Genomic DNA, 20191 nt, shown 5'->3' with positions numbered 1-20191 from the left:
TAATCTCGTTGAAATGACCTTAACGCCACAACACGGCAAATCTCCGTTAACGAGCTACCGCCGATCGCCCCGTGCATGGGGCTAGACGGCCAACACGTTAACAAGCTAACTGCGCTAACACACTAGCTCCCACCCATGTAATTGAGCATTGCATGGCACATCCAACATACTGTTTTACTTTAGTCCATGACTCGCTTACCTTCAGGGTCATACGTCACATGAAAACCAAAATAATTCCAAACGCCAGATCTGAATGAGGGTGGGGGAGGCCCATGTTACAAGGAGAGCTTAACTTCTGTCTCGCTAGCTTGCCCTGCTCCTTCTGACAATGCTGTCTGTGTTGAGTGCTCAGTGAATCTGCGTTCGACTACTCCGCCTAGGCTGCACTGTCGACCCTAGGCGGAGTAGTCGAACGCAGATCCACTGAGCGCTCAACACAGACAGCATCGTCAGAAGGAAAGTTGATAAAAGAAATTACAAATTTTGTATTGCTCGATACATATGCGTACCGAACCGAAAGCACTGTATCGAACGGTTCAATATCGATACGAATATCGTTGCACCCCTAATAAATAAATATATATATATATATATATATCACTTTGATAAGTATGGGAAAAGTTCATTTTTACCCTGTAATCATGCTTTTATTGCTGCAGTGAGGCAGCTGGAAGCTAGTGAAGTATTTTGAGCTCTTGGCAGCCTGAACATGTTCATTTATTAATGTTTAATCAGACCACCTAGACTGCTCTTAAATAACTTTTTAGCAACGTTATTATTTTTGGCTTCTGGATGGTTTGTCATTTTGTGTTTGTAGTAGATGATTTTTGATATCTTGCTAATGATTAAACGGGTCAGTAATGAACAGCCAGTCCAGTGAGGTTCCTCCAAATAACTCACTCCAAATACCTGTTTACCTCTGCGTGAGGAATCATTCCTTCTCTCGGGAATAATCTGAGAATGGAACCTCGAGCTGAGTGTGTCACAGAGCAGAAAGCCTCCTTCAGTTTGTTAACCTGTCATAAAACCTTGGGTATCTCATAGCTCAGGATGCCAGAGGTGCTTTCTTGTTTGCTCATTTACATTCCTGCTGTCAGGCGTGGAGGTGTGTTACCTGTTCTTTTCTCCTCTCTCGTAGAAACCATTAGTGTAATAGGCTTAAAGAGGCGAGCGTGACAACGACTCGCATGTTCAGCTCACCACAGCGCAGAGGGGAGGGTGGGTTTATACAGGGTTTTTCAGTCTTACCAGTCACTTAAGACCCCTCAGACTTTGACACTGTGTCTGAGAAGTGGTCGTGCTTCCAGCTGTTAGATTAAAATGAGGATGATTCCATCTTTGAACGTCTGCCCGTTTTTCTTAATCAAGAACATTTGACTCCCAGAATAATTCCAAACCTCTGATAAAGTTTCCTGTAAGTAAACGGACTCAGAAAATGCCTCTGGGGTGAGGGGGCTGACTCTGCATGGTTCCTGATTCGTCAGAAGTCTGTTTCACCGCATTTAACAGAAATCTTCACATTTTTCCCACAATTTCCAAGCATGTGATATTCCAGGAATGTCTGCTATGTTTCAGTAAAAACTCCGGTGAATAAAACAGTTTGAAAACATTTTCTGGCAATCTTTAGACGTCCTGCACGTAGAGCTGGGCGATATGAGATGTTTTCATATCACGATATGTTTTTTTCATTTCAGGCGATAACGATATCTATCACGATATCAGCCAAATAACTATATTTGTAAGATTTAAATGTGCCGTTGCTCACAAGTAAAATGTGAAATAATCAGCAGCTTGTTTTTATTTAAATATTTATTTCCCATAATAAGTTCAACAGGGTAGATGTACTTAAGGAACATGAGACTTTTTCAGATAAATAAAGGCAAATATTACAAACTACACAAAAGGCAGCCGCTAAAGCGTTTAAGTTTCAAAATAGAACAAACGAATCAGACTAAATTGTCAATTCCACTTAGAAACAAAATATTAATTCTAAAAATAAATCTTAGTTTGTTTTACAGAAGAACAGACAAAACTGACTAACTTTTGTCAATATCAAATAAACTGAGAACTAAAAGGAAATTCTCAATCTCTCCTTGTTGTATAGCTGAGCTTTTCAAACAGTTTTAACAGTTACTTTAGTCTGACAAAAGCCGAATGACGAATTAGCGCTTCCAGTCAGAGACTGAGGCTACGTCCACACGTACACGGGTATTTTTGAAAACGGAGATTTTCCGTTTTTGTTTTAAAAAATAATCCCGTTCACACATAAAGGCAGAAATGAAGGAAAACGCTGCTATGAACATGCCAAAGCAGCAGGTGGCGCTAGATTCCTAACCGTGCAGAAATGTTGGCCAATCAGAAGTCTAGAAGCCTCGGTGGGAAAAAGTAAACAAAGCTGGGGCATAGAAGCAGAACCGAGTCGTATGTGTGGAGGGACAGTAACTGTGTGTATATGTAAGCATTTAAACACTGCAGAGAGTAGAATTAACAGTAACAGTATTGTAGAAATTCATTTCACCGAAACAATAACGTGGCGCACAGTGTGACGCATGCACCAGTTTATTGTATTTCCAGACTTGCTTTCGGCACAATTTACAGTGCACGCTACTCTGTTTTTGTCAGACTTGAAATAGCCGAAATACCTTCACACTACGGAACTTCTATGGCTCTTCCGTTCGACAATCTCTCCGGCGTTGGAACCATCATCTGTTTTCTCTTCGGTCACGCTCGGTTGATTTTTCTAGTCGGCACACTCATTTCCTCCATTACCCGCTGGCTGCTTCCCAAACAAACACACGTGCGGCTTGGCACTTGTGCTGTACATAACAAGTCACGCGACGTGACGCTGCGGCTGTGATTGGTTCGGCTCTGCGCTACTTAATTTGGATTGGCTGACTTTTTTTTTTTTTTTTTTTTTTTTTTTTTTTTTTCTTGTTTCTTTTTTTTAAGAGGACAAGAGCGGTGAAGTCTATCGCGATAGTTTAATTTCTCTATCAAGTAAAAGTTATATCGCGATACATATCGTTATCGTTCTATCGCCCAGCTCTACCTGCACGTAAATAACCAGACAGACAAGCCAAACCAATCGCATACCGGCCTAATAAATAACAGCTAATAAACAAGAAGCACTCTGAGAGCGCAAACCGCCACCAACCCTCTCGCTCTGTGGGCGGCGTTTGCTTTGAAGAGAACAGCGCTGTATTTTTTTACACATTCACTTTGTTTTCTTTGTTCTTTTTAAATGAACTTTCAGAAGTTTGTAGTGCAGTGAAGGGCAGCGTGACAGATGTTTACTTTGATTACACAAACATGGAGTTTTAAATAACTGGACATGAAGAACCTTGAGCTTGTGATTAGAGCAGGGTGATATGACCAAAAATATTTATCACGATATACATTTGAAAATTTGCGATAACGATATAACTGACGATATAACTGACACTAGACAAAATACTTTACAACTCCACAACTTTATTAGTGCAAAAAACCCCATCAATGTATTTTCACTTAAACAAGCAGCTGTTTTTTATGTGCATTAAAGTTATATAAAAATTTAACAGTGCAAATGCAAATTCCTCGCTGACAGTTTAACTAAAAGGCATTTACAGTGGAAACTGGCCGAAATATCCTCAGCATAACCATGTATAATATCCACAAAACTTAAAAAGAGGTTATACACACACAATACAGTAATATTATGTTGAAGCACAGTACGTATCACTCCGCGAGGCTCCGCCTACGATAGCCGTAATGCTCCAACAATCCATCAAGCGGTGCGGCTTCGTAGCTTAGCAAAGTCGTACTGAAACATTTGACAGATTTTCGAGCGCCGTGTACATAAAATCGTTTCGAGGTCAGTAAACACAACCAGATTTCATACATAAGGCACACGGGATTATAAGGGGCTCTGTCGATTTTCAGAAAAATTAAAGGATTGATTTTAAGTGTGCCGTATTTTCCAAACAACACGGTAATAACGACGGCCCGCTAGCATGCGCTACCAAAAATAGTGCTTTGTTGTGTATCTGACGGGGGAAAGCTAAACCAGTTCCACACCACTGAAGTTGGAGCATTTTTACAAACCAATTCTGGTTCATCGTTTCATTGAACGATCCGCTCTCGCCCTTCTCATTCTCCGTCGCTGCCATGCTTTTTCTGCCATGTGCGTATGAAAACAAAGGCCCTGCGCCTGCGCGTTTTACCCATATTCTATCGCGATATTTAATTTTCTTATCGTTGCCCAACATTATACCGGTATTACTGTGAACGGTATGAGCTGGCCCAGCCCTACTTGTGATATATTATTATTATTATTATTATACTATAGTTTATTCACTAACTAAACAGCTCACTGTCTTTCTCTTACTTTCTCTAAAACACAATGAGGTCAACTTGAAGGAAAGCCAGATGGGAAATATAAAAGTGAGGTCAGAGGTCAAATGTGACATGGTATTTTATGGAGGTTTGACCTTATTTGAGCTTGAAGAAGAGGTCAGAAGTCCAACATGAGGTGATAATTTAGAACCCCCATGAATCACTTCATGCCTTCATGTTAGCAGAACAAGAAATGGCAGTAAAAAAACATAACTTTAACTTTAATGCTCTATGTAGCATTGTTATCACTTTGACTTGCAGATCAATATAGTGACCTTCTAGGGGAGGTCGGGGGTCAAATGTGACATGACACAGAACACCTGGAAGAATCATAGTTTCTATGTTATCAGGTTTTTTGTCCATTTTTCCACAAACAAATCCTGAAGTTGACCATGAAGATCTCGTGCATGTATTAGTGTTAATGGACTGTTAACAGTCGACACCCCTACAGGGTCTCATCAGAGTTCATTCAAAGCTTTTCCTTGGTGGAGGCAACCACAGTTAGCTGCCTGTCCTGTAGCTGGATCTCTGCAGATGTCAAGCTTCCCATCCAGGTCTTTATTCACGGGCAGTGTAGCTGCCCGACGGCTTGTGGCAGATTCCCAGAGAGATCCGAGTGTGAGAAACATTGATCTGGTGACACTTTCATGTCTTTTTGAGCAGTTATGCGAAAAAAACCCCAACACCAATCTGAACAAAACCAGACTGATCACACAGGGCAAAGTCAGCTCACGGTCTATAAAATAACTGCCGGGAGGCGATCGAAGTTACCAGCTGGGAATTTTTAGAAATCTTTTAAATCTTCAGGTTTTTCTGTTTTTTATTAAAACAAGATGAGCTGCAGTCAGCAGAGGAAGTGAGAATTTGTTGCAGGTGTCAGCGTACCGTCGGTTGTCGGCCTCCACTTATTTGGGCTGCTGGTGAGATAACAAACACACAGTCGCTGGTGTGTTTTAAGGTGGAATGGAGAATTTCTCCTCTGGTTGTTTTACACTCGACAGTCTTAAAAGTGCAGAAAGAAGAAAACAAAAGTCCTGAATTTAAAAAAACCCACAAAAAACAACACAGGCGCATTCCTGAAACACACAACGTGAGGGGCCGAGCGCTCGCAGAGCCGCCAACCAAAAGGCCCGATTCATCTGAAATCCCTTTCACTGCCTGCCAAGGTGCACGGGGTCAAAGTGCAGCGTGAGGCCCTGCAAACTGTAAACCGGGATCTAACCGCCGCTCCGTGCTGGTTTTAATGCGTAACCAGCGACTCTCATGACTTATTATTCAGCAAAGCATGAGAGGGTTTTACTTTGGTCGGACTGGTGCAGAAACAAAAGCTTTCACAAGCCATTTCTCCTCCTCCTCCTTCATCTAAAGAGTTGGTTTTATTCATGTTGTAAAATTACAGCAGTTATGAATTAGAAACCCCTGCTTCCCACTCTTTCTTCTTTAGATGGAGGTCACCCAGTTCCTCCTTCACCTGCCTCCATCTTGTTCATGATTAACTTTGGATGACTTGAGTTAAAGAAAGAAGCTTAAAGCCTGGAAGATTTAGAGGACATACAAAAGCAGTTTTGAGGAAAAGTAAATAAATGTAAGCAAACCCTCTGAATGAGTACCGAGTGTACATGTGTAGGTAACAGTGGCTCAGGGACTTTCAGCTTGGCGGCGACTTTAAAGGCTTAATTTTGGTTAACGTGTCTGATTGATGCTTCTGGGAAAGACCCAGCGTGAGCCCTCAGGCCCCGCGGCGTTCGTGTGTGGCTTCATGGGGTGAAACTTTGGAACAGGATGTGTTTGTGTGTTGGGTGTAGCTTGTTGTGATGAGTTCAAACACCTGGAAGATGACGTGTTTTGACTTCTTCACACGGAGAGGAAACGAAGGTGGAACGCTTCCCGCTGTCAGACGTGCGTTCGCCTGACAGCAGAAATGTGCACCGCGTGAACTTAAAGGCTGACCCACAAATGGAAGGACGACCTCTCCGCTGTTTGTTTTTACTCCTGCAGCGTCGAACAGGTTTCCCCCTCATTCCCGTATCGCTTCATGCGCTCATCGATGTTTGCTCTGGATTACAGCATCGTTTCTCGTAAAGGAACCTCGGGGACGAGGTGGTTTGAATTGAAGGCTGCAGTCATGTGTAAATCCTCCCATTGTAGTCAGGAATGAAGACGGACAGCGAGTCTGATTTCCACACTCGGAGCATCTCTTACACTCGTCCTGTATTTAAAGCGAGAGCAGCAGCTTAGCTGATGCTCTGTATTTGAATATGGAGTCCACCTGCAGCTGTGCAGGAATATTTGTTATTTTCTGTCACTGTGCTTTCCTCCTGCGCTGTTATGGCCTGATTCTGAAGCTATAAAAACTGCTCTTTGTTAATTAACAAGGCTATTTGTGAATTGTGCAGTCCCATTTTAATGGTGGCCTTGGGCTCTAAAGCTCGCTCAGCATGCAGCGGTTTATGCAGAACTTCAGCCCGAATGAAAAGAAGAAACGAGGGGAAGAAAACAAGTAAAAAACAGAACCAGGATTTCTGTTTTAGATTTTTATTTTAACATAAACAAACACGTCCCAGACTAAACACAAATTCACACGAGAAAACTCATCCTCATCCATGGACACTCATCCTGATTCTGATCTCGGTTTTCAACATTTAACAGTGCGAGGTCTTTAGTCATCATTAAAGCTGAAAATTCAGTCAAAATCCACGTTCTGATGGCCAGATGTTCAAGATACACGCATATATTAGGGGTGCAACGATATTCGTATCGATATTGAACCATTCGATACAGTGCTTTCGGTTCGGTACGCATATGTATCGAACAATACAACATTTGTAATTTATTTTATCAACTTTCCTTCTGACGATGCTGTCTGTGTTGAGCGCTCAGTGGATCTGCGTTCGACTACTCCGCCTAGGAGTCGAGCGCAGATCAACACAGACAGCATAGTCAGAAGGAAGAGCGCAGGGCAAGCTAGCGAGACAGAAGCGAGAACATGGCAAATTGGACCTCCCCCACCCTCATTCAGATCTGGCCTTTGGAACTATTTTGGTTTTCATGTGACGTATGACCCTGAAGGTAAGCGAGTCATGGACTAAAGTAAAACAGTATGTTGGATGTGCCATGCAATGCTCAATTACATGGGTGGGAACTAGTGTGTTAGCGCAGTTAGCTCGTTAACGTGTTGGCCGTCTAGCCCCATGCACGGAGCGATCGGCGGTAGCTCGTTAACGGAGATTTGCCGTGTTGTGGCGTTAAGGTCATTTCAACGAGATTAACCTGAAAGCACTAGTGGGAACACAACGAATATAACTGCACATTTGCGCTGACATCATCCTAGTGCAAAGACAAGTGGAAGCAGACAAAAACAACAAGCACGCATGCTACAAACTTTACCAGAGTCATTTAGACAGCCGTTAGCACAGGATTCTCCTTATGGGGACCTGATATGTTTAATATGCTGCTGAGAATATAGCCCAGAAGAAGCTATAGTATAGCTTTTATTTTGGAAAGAGACATTTCTCTGTAATAAACTCTCTTTTGAGTGATTCCTCAATCAGATATATTTATTTTTTTATTACTTTGTTGTTTCAGCAACATTAAATTTAAAAACTGTACTTTTGAGTTAAAATATATATTTATAATTTTAATAAATGACAAATTAAAAAGGCATGAACATTTTTTTTTTGTATCGAAAAAATATCGAATCGTGAATTTTGTGTATGGTTGCACCCCTAATATATATGCAACATATATCCAACTAATAACAAAACTGTGGCTTGAGAAGAATTAATTAAGTTGAAATAATTAAAAGGAGAATAACTCAGAAGACAAAATTAATCAATTGGATAAAAAAAATACAAAAAATAATCATTTTTGAGTGATTGTTAGTTTTACTCCATTTAGAGCTCAAATAAATGGAATAAATAAGTAAAACGCTAAAAATACGGTAAAATGTCAACTTAAAAATGTGACTGTAATATAATAAATGATTCTGTAAAGGGAAATATAATAAAGATGGCTGTTTTAATGTATGAAACGACACCTGCAGCTGATGTTGGGTGACGGCTCAGTGTACCCGGGGTGTTGAGTGTGTGACGGGGTTAAAAACACAGATGCGGTTACACATGTGTCATTTTGTCCTCGCTGATTCAAACCACGCTGAAAAATGTTTGGATGTCATTTGATTCATTTTGAATTACGTTGCTTTCCTTTATAAAGAAACTGTTTGTAATCAGTTTGAGTACCTTGAAGGACACGACGAGGTCAGAGTTTGGACGATGCAGACCTTGAGTCTTCTGCAGGCGCCCAAAGTTTGAACGCAGCACCTGCTTTTCTGGGGCGGTAAACTGGTCGACACAGGTTTTCACTGAGCTTTAAAAGCAAAAATGCATTATTTTTTTTACAAAACTGCGTCATCTGTTGGGAAGCGAAACCCATCTATAGAGGGCAGCGGGCGCCACAGCCCAAGGTCTGCAGCTTTAGCCGGCGTACAGGTTTGGATGACAGGGATGTGGAGTCCAAATTCAAACGTATCATCCGCTCTTCTTCTTGTACAGTCAACAACCTCTCGCTCTCAGCGGGAGGTTTTACACCTCGAGACTCAAAGAATGAGGAAAGTGCTTATAAACTGTCCAGACTGCCGCGTCAGGTCTCTGCTGCTGGCCCTGAACGTGTGTCATCAGAACAAAGGAATGTTATTGGTCAGATAACGCAGGTATGAGGTGGGTGACACGGGGCAGGCCGTCTCGGTAATGAATCCACCGGTTATCTGTCGGTGGAGCTTTATGGCTGTGATGTGGTGAGGGTGTTTTACAGTTGGACCTTGAGCAGCTATGAACTGGTTTGAAGCCTCATAACTCAACCTGAGGAATTTGCACGCCGCCTGACTCACCGCTCAGCTATGCAGCTCGCCGCCCTGTGTGTTTGCACTCTGCCTCTCGTTTTGTCAGTTTGCATCAGAGCGCCGAGGCTCGGCTCAGTGTTTACCTTGGTATGTGAAACCTGAGCGTGGGGGGGTGCACGTACTCGTATCAGGTTTTCACCCACTTTTGTTAGACTGCAAATTCATTTTTGACCAGAACGTCACCAGAATGACTTTTATGCTTCTTCTTTGAGTCTCGTGTGAGCTCAAAAATGTGCAGCCTTTCATGTGACGCTAAAAGTCCTGTAATTGGTGCAATTAAAAATTTTTTTTTTTTTTTTTTTTGTGGTGGGGCTGGCGACTCCAGCATTATCCCCTCTGAATCCTGCCGCTTACGCCCAAACTCACAGGATGTAGTTTTAAAATCTGTAAGTGCAAAGAAAATAACAGTTTACTGCTTCTCTAATGGCAGCGGTGCATTAAATGTGTAATCTTGCGTGATTTCCACGCTCAGAAGCGCCCTGTAAATGGAGATTTAGCTCAGTAATGCTCGACTGGTCTGAAGTAGAAACCAGCATCCACATGGATGACTGGCAGCCCTGCAGGTGAGCTGTGTGACAACAGGTTTCCTCTTCCAGCTCCAGGCCCCTGCGAGCCTGATCGAAACACTCCGCTTCAGACAATTTTTTTTCTACTCTTGGATCTGTATGATGTCATAGAGAGAGGATAACCCTAATGTGGTCATCTTGGGGATCCCACTCAGGAGAAAGTTGCCTTTTTTAAATTTTCCTGTCATCTAAAGTAAAAACACGTGAACACACATACCCGAGGTGTTCACCTTCACGCTGTGGCATGTGAGGACTTCTTAAAGTGTGCTGGATTTAGATTTTGTTGATTTTGGACACTAACGGTCCAAACACACATGACTGAACACGTCTCATTGTTGAGGTATTATCGGCACGCTTGTTTACGCTCACTGTGGCTTGTTTTTGATCTGCTCCCTTGGCCGTTGCAGGCGGTTTGAGCGCTGATGCAGTGAAGCATGCGAGAAGCACACAAGCACCATTTGATTGACTGACGGTGAAACGAAGGCCGTCGCCACCGCTGCCAGCTGGTCCGCCGCTGTGAGGGGAAACTGTGACGGAGAGCGACTATGTTAGCGACTCCCCTCGGCTCGACGATCAGAGGATAGGATTTAGCCAGTGGGAGGAAACCGAAAGAGAGGAATCAAATAATGGGATACCTGAGCTGCCGGCCGGTCGGACTGCCGGCTCTCTCTGGGATCAGCAGCCTCTCCGTCTTCCCCGGCTAAATTTAGAGCTGAGCTGAGGGGGTCTTCTCCGGGCCCCTTTCATTATTCATCAGCTGAAAAAGGACCCAGTTCAGTTTCTGCCGTCAGCAGTGAGCCGACTCCGAGTTTATCTGCAGTCACGACATAACGAAGGAACGCTGAAAAGAAACGCTAGCAACAAGCCTCGGAATCAGTGAATCAAACACACATACATCTGTGTGTTTGCCTGGACAAAGCTTAGCACACAGACACATCCAAATGCTTTTATCTCACACACACACACACACACACACACACACACACACACACACACACACACAGGCTTTTTGTCGACTGATAATTGGCACGCTGGGATGATGTGTTTGAGTTTCCGTATCTAAACAAAATGAAACCTTAAAGTGAGGAAAACGAGGGCAGCATCATTTATGGATGTGGATTTTCAGCTTCTCAACTTTAAGTTGTGGCTAACATGTCAACATCTCTGAAAATATAAACCATAAAAAAACAGATTAATATTCAGTTTACTGTTTTGAAAGTATTCACTTTTAGTTATCCATTCACCAAACATGTGGTGAACATTGTGAATTATATATAAAAAGATGAGTACTGTTAGTACAAAGAAGCAGAAACTATGGACACTCAGCAGCTTTTACTTCTTGAGCGTGTCGACGTGACTGAAAATCACAGCTGACTCTCGGCTTCTGTCCCGCTCGCTCGAGCTCTTATGTGCCAAACACTTGTTTGGAAGCTTTTGTTGCACTTAAGTTAGAAGTCGTCGTTACAGCCTTGATTACACTCGGTCATTCCGGTTGTACTTCTGTGGACTCTGCCTGTGGACGAGTGTGCGCGACCACCAAAACAGGCACATGGCATCCATATAAACCCCTGTGCCCGCTGTCTGATGGTCAAATTTACATCACTCGGACCCTTGCAGACTCACAGACATGAGAAGTAGAAACTTAAGCCACACAGTGAGCGCTTAGCAACCATTTGGCGAGGCAACGATCAAAAATGGTTGGCGAGCGGTTTCTGGAGGAAACATGATCACATAGAGGTACTCGTACTGAGACAAAGACCTGTGTGCTTTGCTTACTCGCAGGTTACCGCTGATGAAGCAGCTGTGAAACTAAGAGTGATGCAAACTGTAAACGGAGACCGTCAAAGTAAAAGTTGAGGCTTTTTGAAATGTGTCGTTTCAGCAGTAAAGCACGACTTTTACTTTGAAGTCAAGCCTGCTCCACTCTGTGTGCGAGGAGGTGCACACACAGCGAGGCCGAGAGCAGGGGACAAGCTGGCAAAGCTATAAATACAAATACGGCTCAGATGGAGGCGCATCCTTCATTTCCATCCATTTCCATATAGTTAATATAATTTCAAAATTAAATTATAAATCGCTTTCTAAAGATGTCGTGTAGGAGTAATATAAAAAATAAAATGAGTCTTCAGTGGGCATTTAATAAAAAAGTCCCAGCTTTCCTCTGGTTGATGTCCTGAGATCAGTTCACGCACAGCAGGACTGTGAAGTGGAGAATATGACACGGTAACGTGGTTGTTATGAGTCCACGTGGGATTTTTAATATTTAATGTCAGCCAAGGCGCTTTGAGGTCGAGAGGTTGCCCCGGAAACCTCCAGGCGATGCGTCACCACCGCCTGTGGAATGTGGCGGGTCGGTTTCCTCCTATTGTGATGAGTGACAGGGACCACCCCCCTACACACCCAGCCTTTCTCCTATCCCCCTCCTCCTGCTGCTGCTGCTGAAGAAGCTTTCACACAGAGAGCGAGTGGGGATAAAAACAGTGTTTGAGTGGGTTCATTCAGCAGGGTTTGAATGTTTGGGTTTGATTTGGACGCGTTTCCAAATAAACAGCTTTAATGGACTCGATCTTAAACATCGAGCGGGCAACACAAAAACATGTAGAACTCATGCAAACAGGCGAGTCAGAGCCCTCCTTTGCATCCGGATCTGTGGCAGCCCTGATAATGAGGAGTGATGAAGAGCTTTCTGTGCTCTGACTCTGTTTTTCTGTTTCTCAGGCAGACGAAGCCTCTGACGTTCGCCGACTGCATCGGGGACGAGCTGCCGGTTGGCTGGGAGGAGGCGTACGACCCCGTCGTCGGAGCGTACTATGTCGACCACAACACCAGTGAGTTTCTCTCCTCATCATCCTGTTTCTCCCTCCTCTGTGAATGAGCTAAGGCACCAGTCAGCCTCTCGCTCAGGCTTGGAGGCGGCTCAGCTTCATGAAGCAAAGGACCGGCAGGTTTATGGGACACTGCTGAATTACACTGTCGTAACAGTCTTTTCTGTTCTGTTGTACATTAAGAAGCTGTGATCAGTTCCTCTGCTGCATCAAAAGAAAGCTAAGAAAGGTTTTTAAGCTTTGTGCCTCTTCCAACCTTTGAACTCCTGCTCATGTTTCCTCTTCATCGTGTTTTCCTCCAGAGAGCACCCAGCTGGAGGACCCGCGGGCCCAGTGGCAGCGGGAGCAGGAGGCCATGCTGCGGGACTACCTGGCCGTGGCCAGCGACGCGCTCAGCGCCCAGAAGGAGATCTACCAGGTGAAGGAGCAGAGGCTCCGCCTGGCACAGCAGGAGTACCGCCAGCTCAACGACGCGTGGAGGGACAAGTCCACGTCGCAGACGAGCTGTGAGTGACGGCCGAAATCAAAAACCTCCGTCTGTCTGATTTTACACGAGAGATCAGCTCTGACCTCTTTGTGTTTGCGATGTGATGGACAGAGGAGGTCAGCAGGAGTCTGTGACTGATGTCTGCAGACGACACTGATGTGAGAGCAGGAGGAAGAACGCCTAATTCTGCTGGCATCACACAGTGTGACAGTGACAGCAGTAATCACGCATTCATACATGTGATCGTGAGAAAAGTGTCAAAAACAGTCGTCAGTACAAGAAAATAATAAAAAGAATATAGAAAGATAAAATAAATAATTAAGAAACTATTAAAAATAAAAAAAGGGAATTAATAAATTAATAAATAAATAATAAATAATAAAATGTACTTTAAAATGTAAAAACAATTCCTTAATTTGAAAAAAGAAATTTTTTTTAAATTTTCAAATAAATATAATATTTATAAATATCAATAAAGTTAACATAAAAACAAACAAGTAAAAGTAAAATAAAAATATTTATCAAGATATAAAAAATGAAAATATTTTTAAAAATAAAAAAATTGAAATTAAAAATGCATTCAAATTCAGAATAAAAATACAAATATTTAATAAATATAGTTCAATAAAAGTAAAAAGAGTAAAATAACGTTTTTATTAATCTGTACATTGTCACATTTAAAAAATAAATAAATTCTGTATAATTTTTTGGGGTTTTCAGCTTTTCTGTTAAAAACTAATTCAGCAGAGGTTTCCTCACTGAGACTGTACCAAATGCTTCGGCCTCAGCCTGAAGCTGAAATCACAGCCTCTCTAACGTCTAACGTCCCGTTGTTTCCACAGTGAATTCCAGATCGTCCTCTTCCAGCAAGTACGACCCGGACATCCTCAAAGCCGAGATATCCACGGCCAAAAGTCGGGTAAGACCACCTCCGTCCAAATAGGAGGCATAACGTTAGCTGAGCCTGCAGGCATGTAAACAAACATTAGGAAAATAAGGTGAGAGAGAGCACGGAGTCACATTTACCTACAGCAGAGGACGACCCACCTGCTTTGATTAGTGAACAGTTTACACGTTAACGGCCGGCGGGCACTGCGGGCTGCCGGGCGCTTCGCTGCAGGGTGGGGGTGTTGAGCTTTCTGGCCTCCTAGGCTGGTGTAAACCCTGCTGTTGTTCATCTTGAAAGGGGAAAAACAAAGAGCGTCACACACACACCTCCTGGCTGTGGATCAACTATGCACTTGAAGAGTCACCTGAGTCGAACTCTGGCCACGCCCCCCCACATAGTCAGCATTTTAATTTGTTCAAAGCAGCACGACCACATACCAAACTCATTCTTTCCTCGTGAGATGTTTTGGACTCTTTTAGAGCCGCTTTGCATGACTCGCGGTTCAGAATGATCCTTATTTGCCTGATACTGGGCTCCCTTTGATACAAACCATGTCGCCTTCACTCCAACTACTTTTAAGCCAACGTTCTTCTGATTGGTTGCCCCCCATAAAGAGAGAGCCCCTCTCTGTGACATCATACAGATCTGAGAGTAGAAAAAACTGTCTGAAATGTCTTGTTTAAACACCTGTAGGGTAACACACAGAGCTCAGCTGCTCTGAAGCATTAAACTCCATATTTGTGAGCCACTTTTAAAGATGTAAGACGTTTTGGTCCTGGAGGTTTGGTTTCTAACCCTCACCCTGTCTCTGCCTCTTCTCAGGTGAACAAGTTGAAGCGGGACCTCGCCTGTATGAAGCAGGAGCTGCTGTACAAAGAGCAAGGCTTCGAGACGCTCAAAGAGTGAGTTTTGAAGTTTCCCGTGTCTTCTTGCTGCGTTACCTCGATTGCCTTGCTGGAGTCCAGAGGGGTGCAAAGCGAGTCCGTCCTCCTCGCTGAAGGGCAGTGCTGACAGGCGTGCTCGCGAGCAGCCGGCTGGGGGGTTCGGTCCTCACCTTTTTCGGCTCCTTATTTAATTTGCGAGGCGGTCAGAATCTGACATGAATAGAAAGTGTTTGTGTGACCTTCCCTCAGTCTCACAGCCCAGTTTAAAGGGCAGACAGGTAGATTAATTCCACCCGGAGAGACAATCAGCAGCCACGTCCTAAAGATTAATGCTCAGCTGTTTCGATATTAGTTTGTTGGGCAGGTTTTCACTTTTTCATTCTGGGTTTGCATCGACATGTCAGCCAAAGAGGAAGTTTACTGATGCTGTGGCTGAAAATCAAGCGCAGCCATGTTTGTGCTGTTCAGAGCTGGTGTGACGTCCCGAACGAGGAACAAAAGGATTTCAGATTGTGTGACCGAAGCCGTTCTCGAGTTCTTGTTGACGTTTCGGGCACAAACAAACACAGGATTAATAGTCCTGTTTGATGAAATCTGGAGGGCTTTTTCTTTTTTGAGGTGCAGTTTTGAATATTATACCAGGTTATCATACAAACAACTCATTCACCACAGGTTACTGTAGATCCCAGATCATCAGGGCTATCGTTCGCATTCTTCCTGTTCCTCATCCAGAGTAAACCACCACCTGTGTTTTATTCCAGAAAATTCAAAAATCTAACACTAACACAAATGTCTGGTCTGGGAGGAAAAGCTTCACGATGGATGGAAAAAAACTGTTATGCAGTAATAACAGTTCAAGAGTCTGAAATTAAAGTTTTATCATTGGAATAGGGATGGGTATTGATAAGATTTTCACGATTCCGATTCCATTTTCGATTCTGTTTAATGATTCGATTCTTTATCGATTCTCTTATCAACTCTTTTTAAAAAAGAAGATTAGCTTAGAACTGTGTTTTATATCTTCTCTTTGAACAAGATAGAAATTTAGGAGTAACATGGCCTTACAAACCCAACAGTGAGATCTTAAGAGATCCACAGCCTGCGGCTCTTCAATGGGGTGTCACAGGGTCCCCAGGAAAAAAATTGTAAATGTAAAATAATAAAATAAATATTCTTCTGTAGCAATAACAAAGTATAACATAAATTATTCTGTAGCAATTACACAAGAATATTCAGTAATGTCCCTGCCTACAATTAAACACATTCACTTACTGAAAATCATCTGCTGTGGCAAACGGGTGCAAGCCTTTGACCACAAACTGAGTCACTGCTCGGTGACATTCGTCTATCCTGGCCTGAAAGGAGACGCTGCCGGTAGACTGCAGCGAGAACTGCCAGCATCTGAGCCAGCCAGACTCAGTCTGTCTCATCATGGTCACCTACATGCACAGTAATGGCAGGTTCTATAATAAGGCAGATCGCGCTAACATAATATGCACTGTTAGTTGATTATTTACCTGCCGCATTAACAGGAGAGGACGTGCAAACGTTACCGCTGCTGCTGGGTTGAGACTCACGAGTCCGGAGCGGAATTAAAAACACGACATTCATTTAAGGTCATCATGTGTTTTGTGAACAAATGCTTTTGCATATTCGTAGTGTTTCCTCCCTTAAATGAAATATCTACTTTGCAAGTACTGCAAGTTGCCCTGTTGTCATCCGCTCTCGTAAAGTATAACCAAACTTTTGAGCGTTTGAGCCGCCGTGTTTCCTGCCAGGTAAATGACGCTCTGGAATCGATGAAGAAATCGTTTGCAAAAATGGCAAACAATTCCAAGGAAATGAAACAGTGGGAACCGGTTCTCAACAAGAACCGGGTTTCGATACCCATCCCTACATTCGAAGCACTTGAGCTACGGCAAGAAAACAAAACGGGCAACAATAAAAATGAATAAACTGAAAAAATAAATAAATAAAATGAACACAAGCGTCTTCTAGCTGAGATCAGGAGAATCAGAAAAACACGTCACATGAATTCATGAACGTGTCAGATTCTGACCGATATCGTCGCCGTGCTCTCCTCTGTTGTCTGCATCACAGTGAAGCGATGTTTGGAATTTGCCCCTGTGTGTGTGTGTGTGTGTGTGTGTGTGTGTGTGTGTGTCTAACTGTAAACGTGAAAGTGGAGATTGAAGTGGTGTAAACGAGCCGCCACTTATCGCCTCGGCTGATATCACACATTCCTTCTGATCGTTAAACTCTATCAGGAACAATGCAGATGTGAGCGCTCGCCTCTGACCTGCTTCCACCCCTCCGAATATGAACTTAAAGTGGCCGAGGCTTTTTTCCCTCTGTGTGCGAACAGGAATGTTGGGTCTGTTTGTCTTGCCCCTCACGGCACAGTGAGAGTGTCAGGAGGATTAAAGAGCGAGCGGTCGGACGGCATTCCTCCGCGACTTTCCCCTCCCGCTCCACTCGCTACGCAGACGGCGTCCGGACAGCCAATCCCCCCCCCAGGTCAGACTGGAATGCAGCCACATGCTCGGCTCCTGATAAGTTTTCACTGCCACACACGAGAGTGAAAGTTTACGAGCAAAAAAAGAGAGAAAAATGTAAACCCAAAAGTAAACGCAGGCTTCCCGGGACTTGAGTTTAGCTTCGTTCATTGGACCGCGCTCTGAAAAATGGAAACGAGGCCTCGCAGCAGATCCACCTGTAGCTCCTGCACAAGCTCTAACGTATAAATGCATCAAATCCAAGCAAGTATTGTAACCAAAGATGCAGTAAAGCATTCCCCACAAATTCAACAACCAGGCTGTCCCATCAAACATCAACATTACACACAAATCTGGATGTTTAAAGGAGAAAAACACTGGACTGGGATCGTTTTGACGTGAAATCACATTTTTTAGCACGAAGGAAAAAGATTTGATTTCTTCTGAACACTTCAGGCACACTCAGGAAAACAGACACTGTATGCAATGAAGTCCAGGATGTTGTAGACGGCAGCAGGTCTGCAACCGCTCTTTGATCCAGTCTGTCATAATACAGAGACCGGCTGAGACAAAGTGGCAGGGCTGATGTGACAGGTGCCCAACATCCCTGCTCTCGTAGAGGATTATAATATAATCTGTTAACATGGAGGGAAACCTCGCAGATGTGCCTGTGATTGTAAATTAGACAGAGATTAATTTGAACCTTTATCGATGTTTCAGCTTCACACTGAGCTGAAAGGAGAATAGTCCAAATATATGAAGTGATTAATCTGAATACATGTGTTCAGTTTATTGATAAATGGCTGTTCAGTAAATTGAAGTACGTGTTGTTATATTTGGTATTAAAGGTGGAGCCTAAAGATTACAGCTGATTAATATACTACACTACTTACCAAGCACAGTGATTTTCATGAGCTGCCCGCCCTCGTCTGACAGGACTCGGGGTCAAACGTGCTCGTGACCGTGAATCAGCCTTAAAGTTGCGGGTTTCAGTGCGGACGTGAGTCTGAGGTCACATGTGTCAGGCGTGTTTACCCAAACGGGAGCAGGACCTGCTGATGACCAGGTCCAGGTGACCTCCCTCGACCATAAAAACCCAGAGGGCACCTCCCCCTTCAGCAAACACTCCTCTCCTGTATAAATTATATATATATCTGTGTGTGTGTGTGTGTGTGCACGTTTAGATCTGAAGCGCTGCTTTCAGTGAACATGAGTCCATGTCTGAGAGGGATTTCAGAGGATTACTCGTCCCCTCGGCCTGTTACAGACAAGTGCCTCCCTCCCTGCTCGCTTCCTCATTCCTGCTCTACCTTGTTTTGTCCCTCGCTCGCTCGCTCCCTCTCGGCCCGATCCTCCCTCCCCTCTTCCCTCTCTGAAGAATGTGGACGGGCCGGTTGTTCAGATGCATGCATGACTTACCGATGACGGGCTTTACACGGCTGCTGCCGCCGCCTCCGAGCGCAGCCAAGCTGCACTCGCAGCCGTGACAGGGATCCTGCGTCTCACCTGAACCAACAGTCGACCCTCGTCGTAGTTAGAGTTGGAATTACTGACACGTTCCACTGACTGCTCGGTTTTTAAAATATCAACCACGACTGAGCGTGTTGTTATTTTTAATTTCTCATTAAAATATAGAATAAATCATCCATCATATTTGAAAGGTCTGTGGGCCGATTAGAGGAGGGATTCAACACTCACTCGCGTCCTGAAAACATCTGTCCCATCAGCTGTTTCACAGCAAAAACAAACAGAAACAAATAAAAACCCAGCGAGGCGAAGCTTGGACCTCATCCGCCTCCCTGAGCGATTCAGAGACCGGCCACCATTTCCTGCAGAGGGTTTGATGTAGTCAACAGCCTGATTACACGTTGGCTGATAAACTGGTGACTCATTCATACCAGTGACAGTTATGAGTTCACCAGTAGAGCTGGAAGAGTCTTTTAATCTGAAACAAGGCGTGGGATTCATGAATCCATCTAAATTATACAAGACTGTTGCACATTTATGGCGTAGTAAATGGTATTTTTTGCAGGGCAGTAAGGTTGCGTTTGAGCTTGTGATGCCTGTGAGAAAGGACGGCTGTGGGAGAACATCCTGACCGTATTTTCACACAATTATTCCGATTTAATGTCAGAACGCGGCCCTGTCGGCTTCCTCAGTTCTGACTCACTTGAGGTCACCTGTGGGGCGCGACGTACCCGAAACTGGGGGAAAAATCAAAGCTCGGTTCATCGGAGCTCGATTTACAGTCATGAGTGGAATCCAAACCTCGTCCCTGACATTTACACTCGATGTGTATCGCTCCGCCACAAAGAGTAAAAAGTCAGAGCCGATAGATGTTGAATGACGTGTTTTTACTGGAAACCACGAAGGTGAGAAGACTGCTGAGTGACGTGCTCGCGCTGAGCAGCTTCCTCTGGCCCTGTATCAAAGCGCCGCTAAGTGAACAAACATCTGCTCACTTGGTTTTCAATCTGAATCCTAACTGACCTCCTCCTCTTTCTCTTCCTCCTCCAGGATCGACCAGAAGGTGTCCAACAGCCCGTCCGGTTACAGGCTGCAGGAGGCCCAGGCCATCCTCAGCGAGGTGCGCTCCATCCGCGACGCCATCAGCTCCGGGGAGAAGGAGAAGCAGGAGCTCATGCAGGTAAACCTGGGTTGGAAGCCTGGACTTCTCACATTTACACTCTCAGCAGGCTTCACGTGTAATTTATGGCTTATTTAAGACTTAACAGTTACTCTGGGACGTCTGGAGAGATGATAAATCTACCTCG

At 44.0% G+C, this 20191-nt stretch overlaps 1 protein-coding gene across 1 annotated transcript in view; it reads left to right on the top strand.

Moving 5' to 3' along the window:
* The window catches only part of wwc1 (WW and C2 domain containing 1), a 44534-nt gene that overhangs the window by 4191 nt on the left and 20152 nt on the right, over positions 1-20191 (top strand). Inside the window, exons 2-6 of the mRNA XM_085471063.1 lie at positions 12556-12665; positions 12965-13168; positions 13992-14068; positions 14861-14940; positions 19935-20064. Of these exons, the coding sequence (XP_085327189.1) occupies positions 12556-12665; positions 12965-13168; positions 13992-14068; positions 14861-14940; positions 19935-20064 (601 nt within the window). The remainder of the gene's footprint in view (positions 1-12555; positions 12666-12964; positions 13169-13991; positions 14069-14860; positions 14941-19934; positions 20065-20191) is intronic.

Source organism: Copadichromis virginalis, linkage group LG10 (assembly GCF_057382275.1).
Source record: "Copadichromis virginalis isolate Kocher_CV1m ecotype Utaka linkage group LG10, C_Virginalis_male_GT1.1, whole genome shotgun sequence".
Taxonomy (NCBI): Eukaryota; Metazoa; Chordata; class Actinopteri; order Cichliformes; family Cichlidae; genus Copadichromis; species Copadichromis virginalis.
The sequence above is the reverse complement of the archived record's forward strand: the minus strand, read 5'-3'. Positions and strand labels throughout refer to the sequence as shown.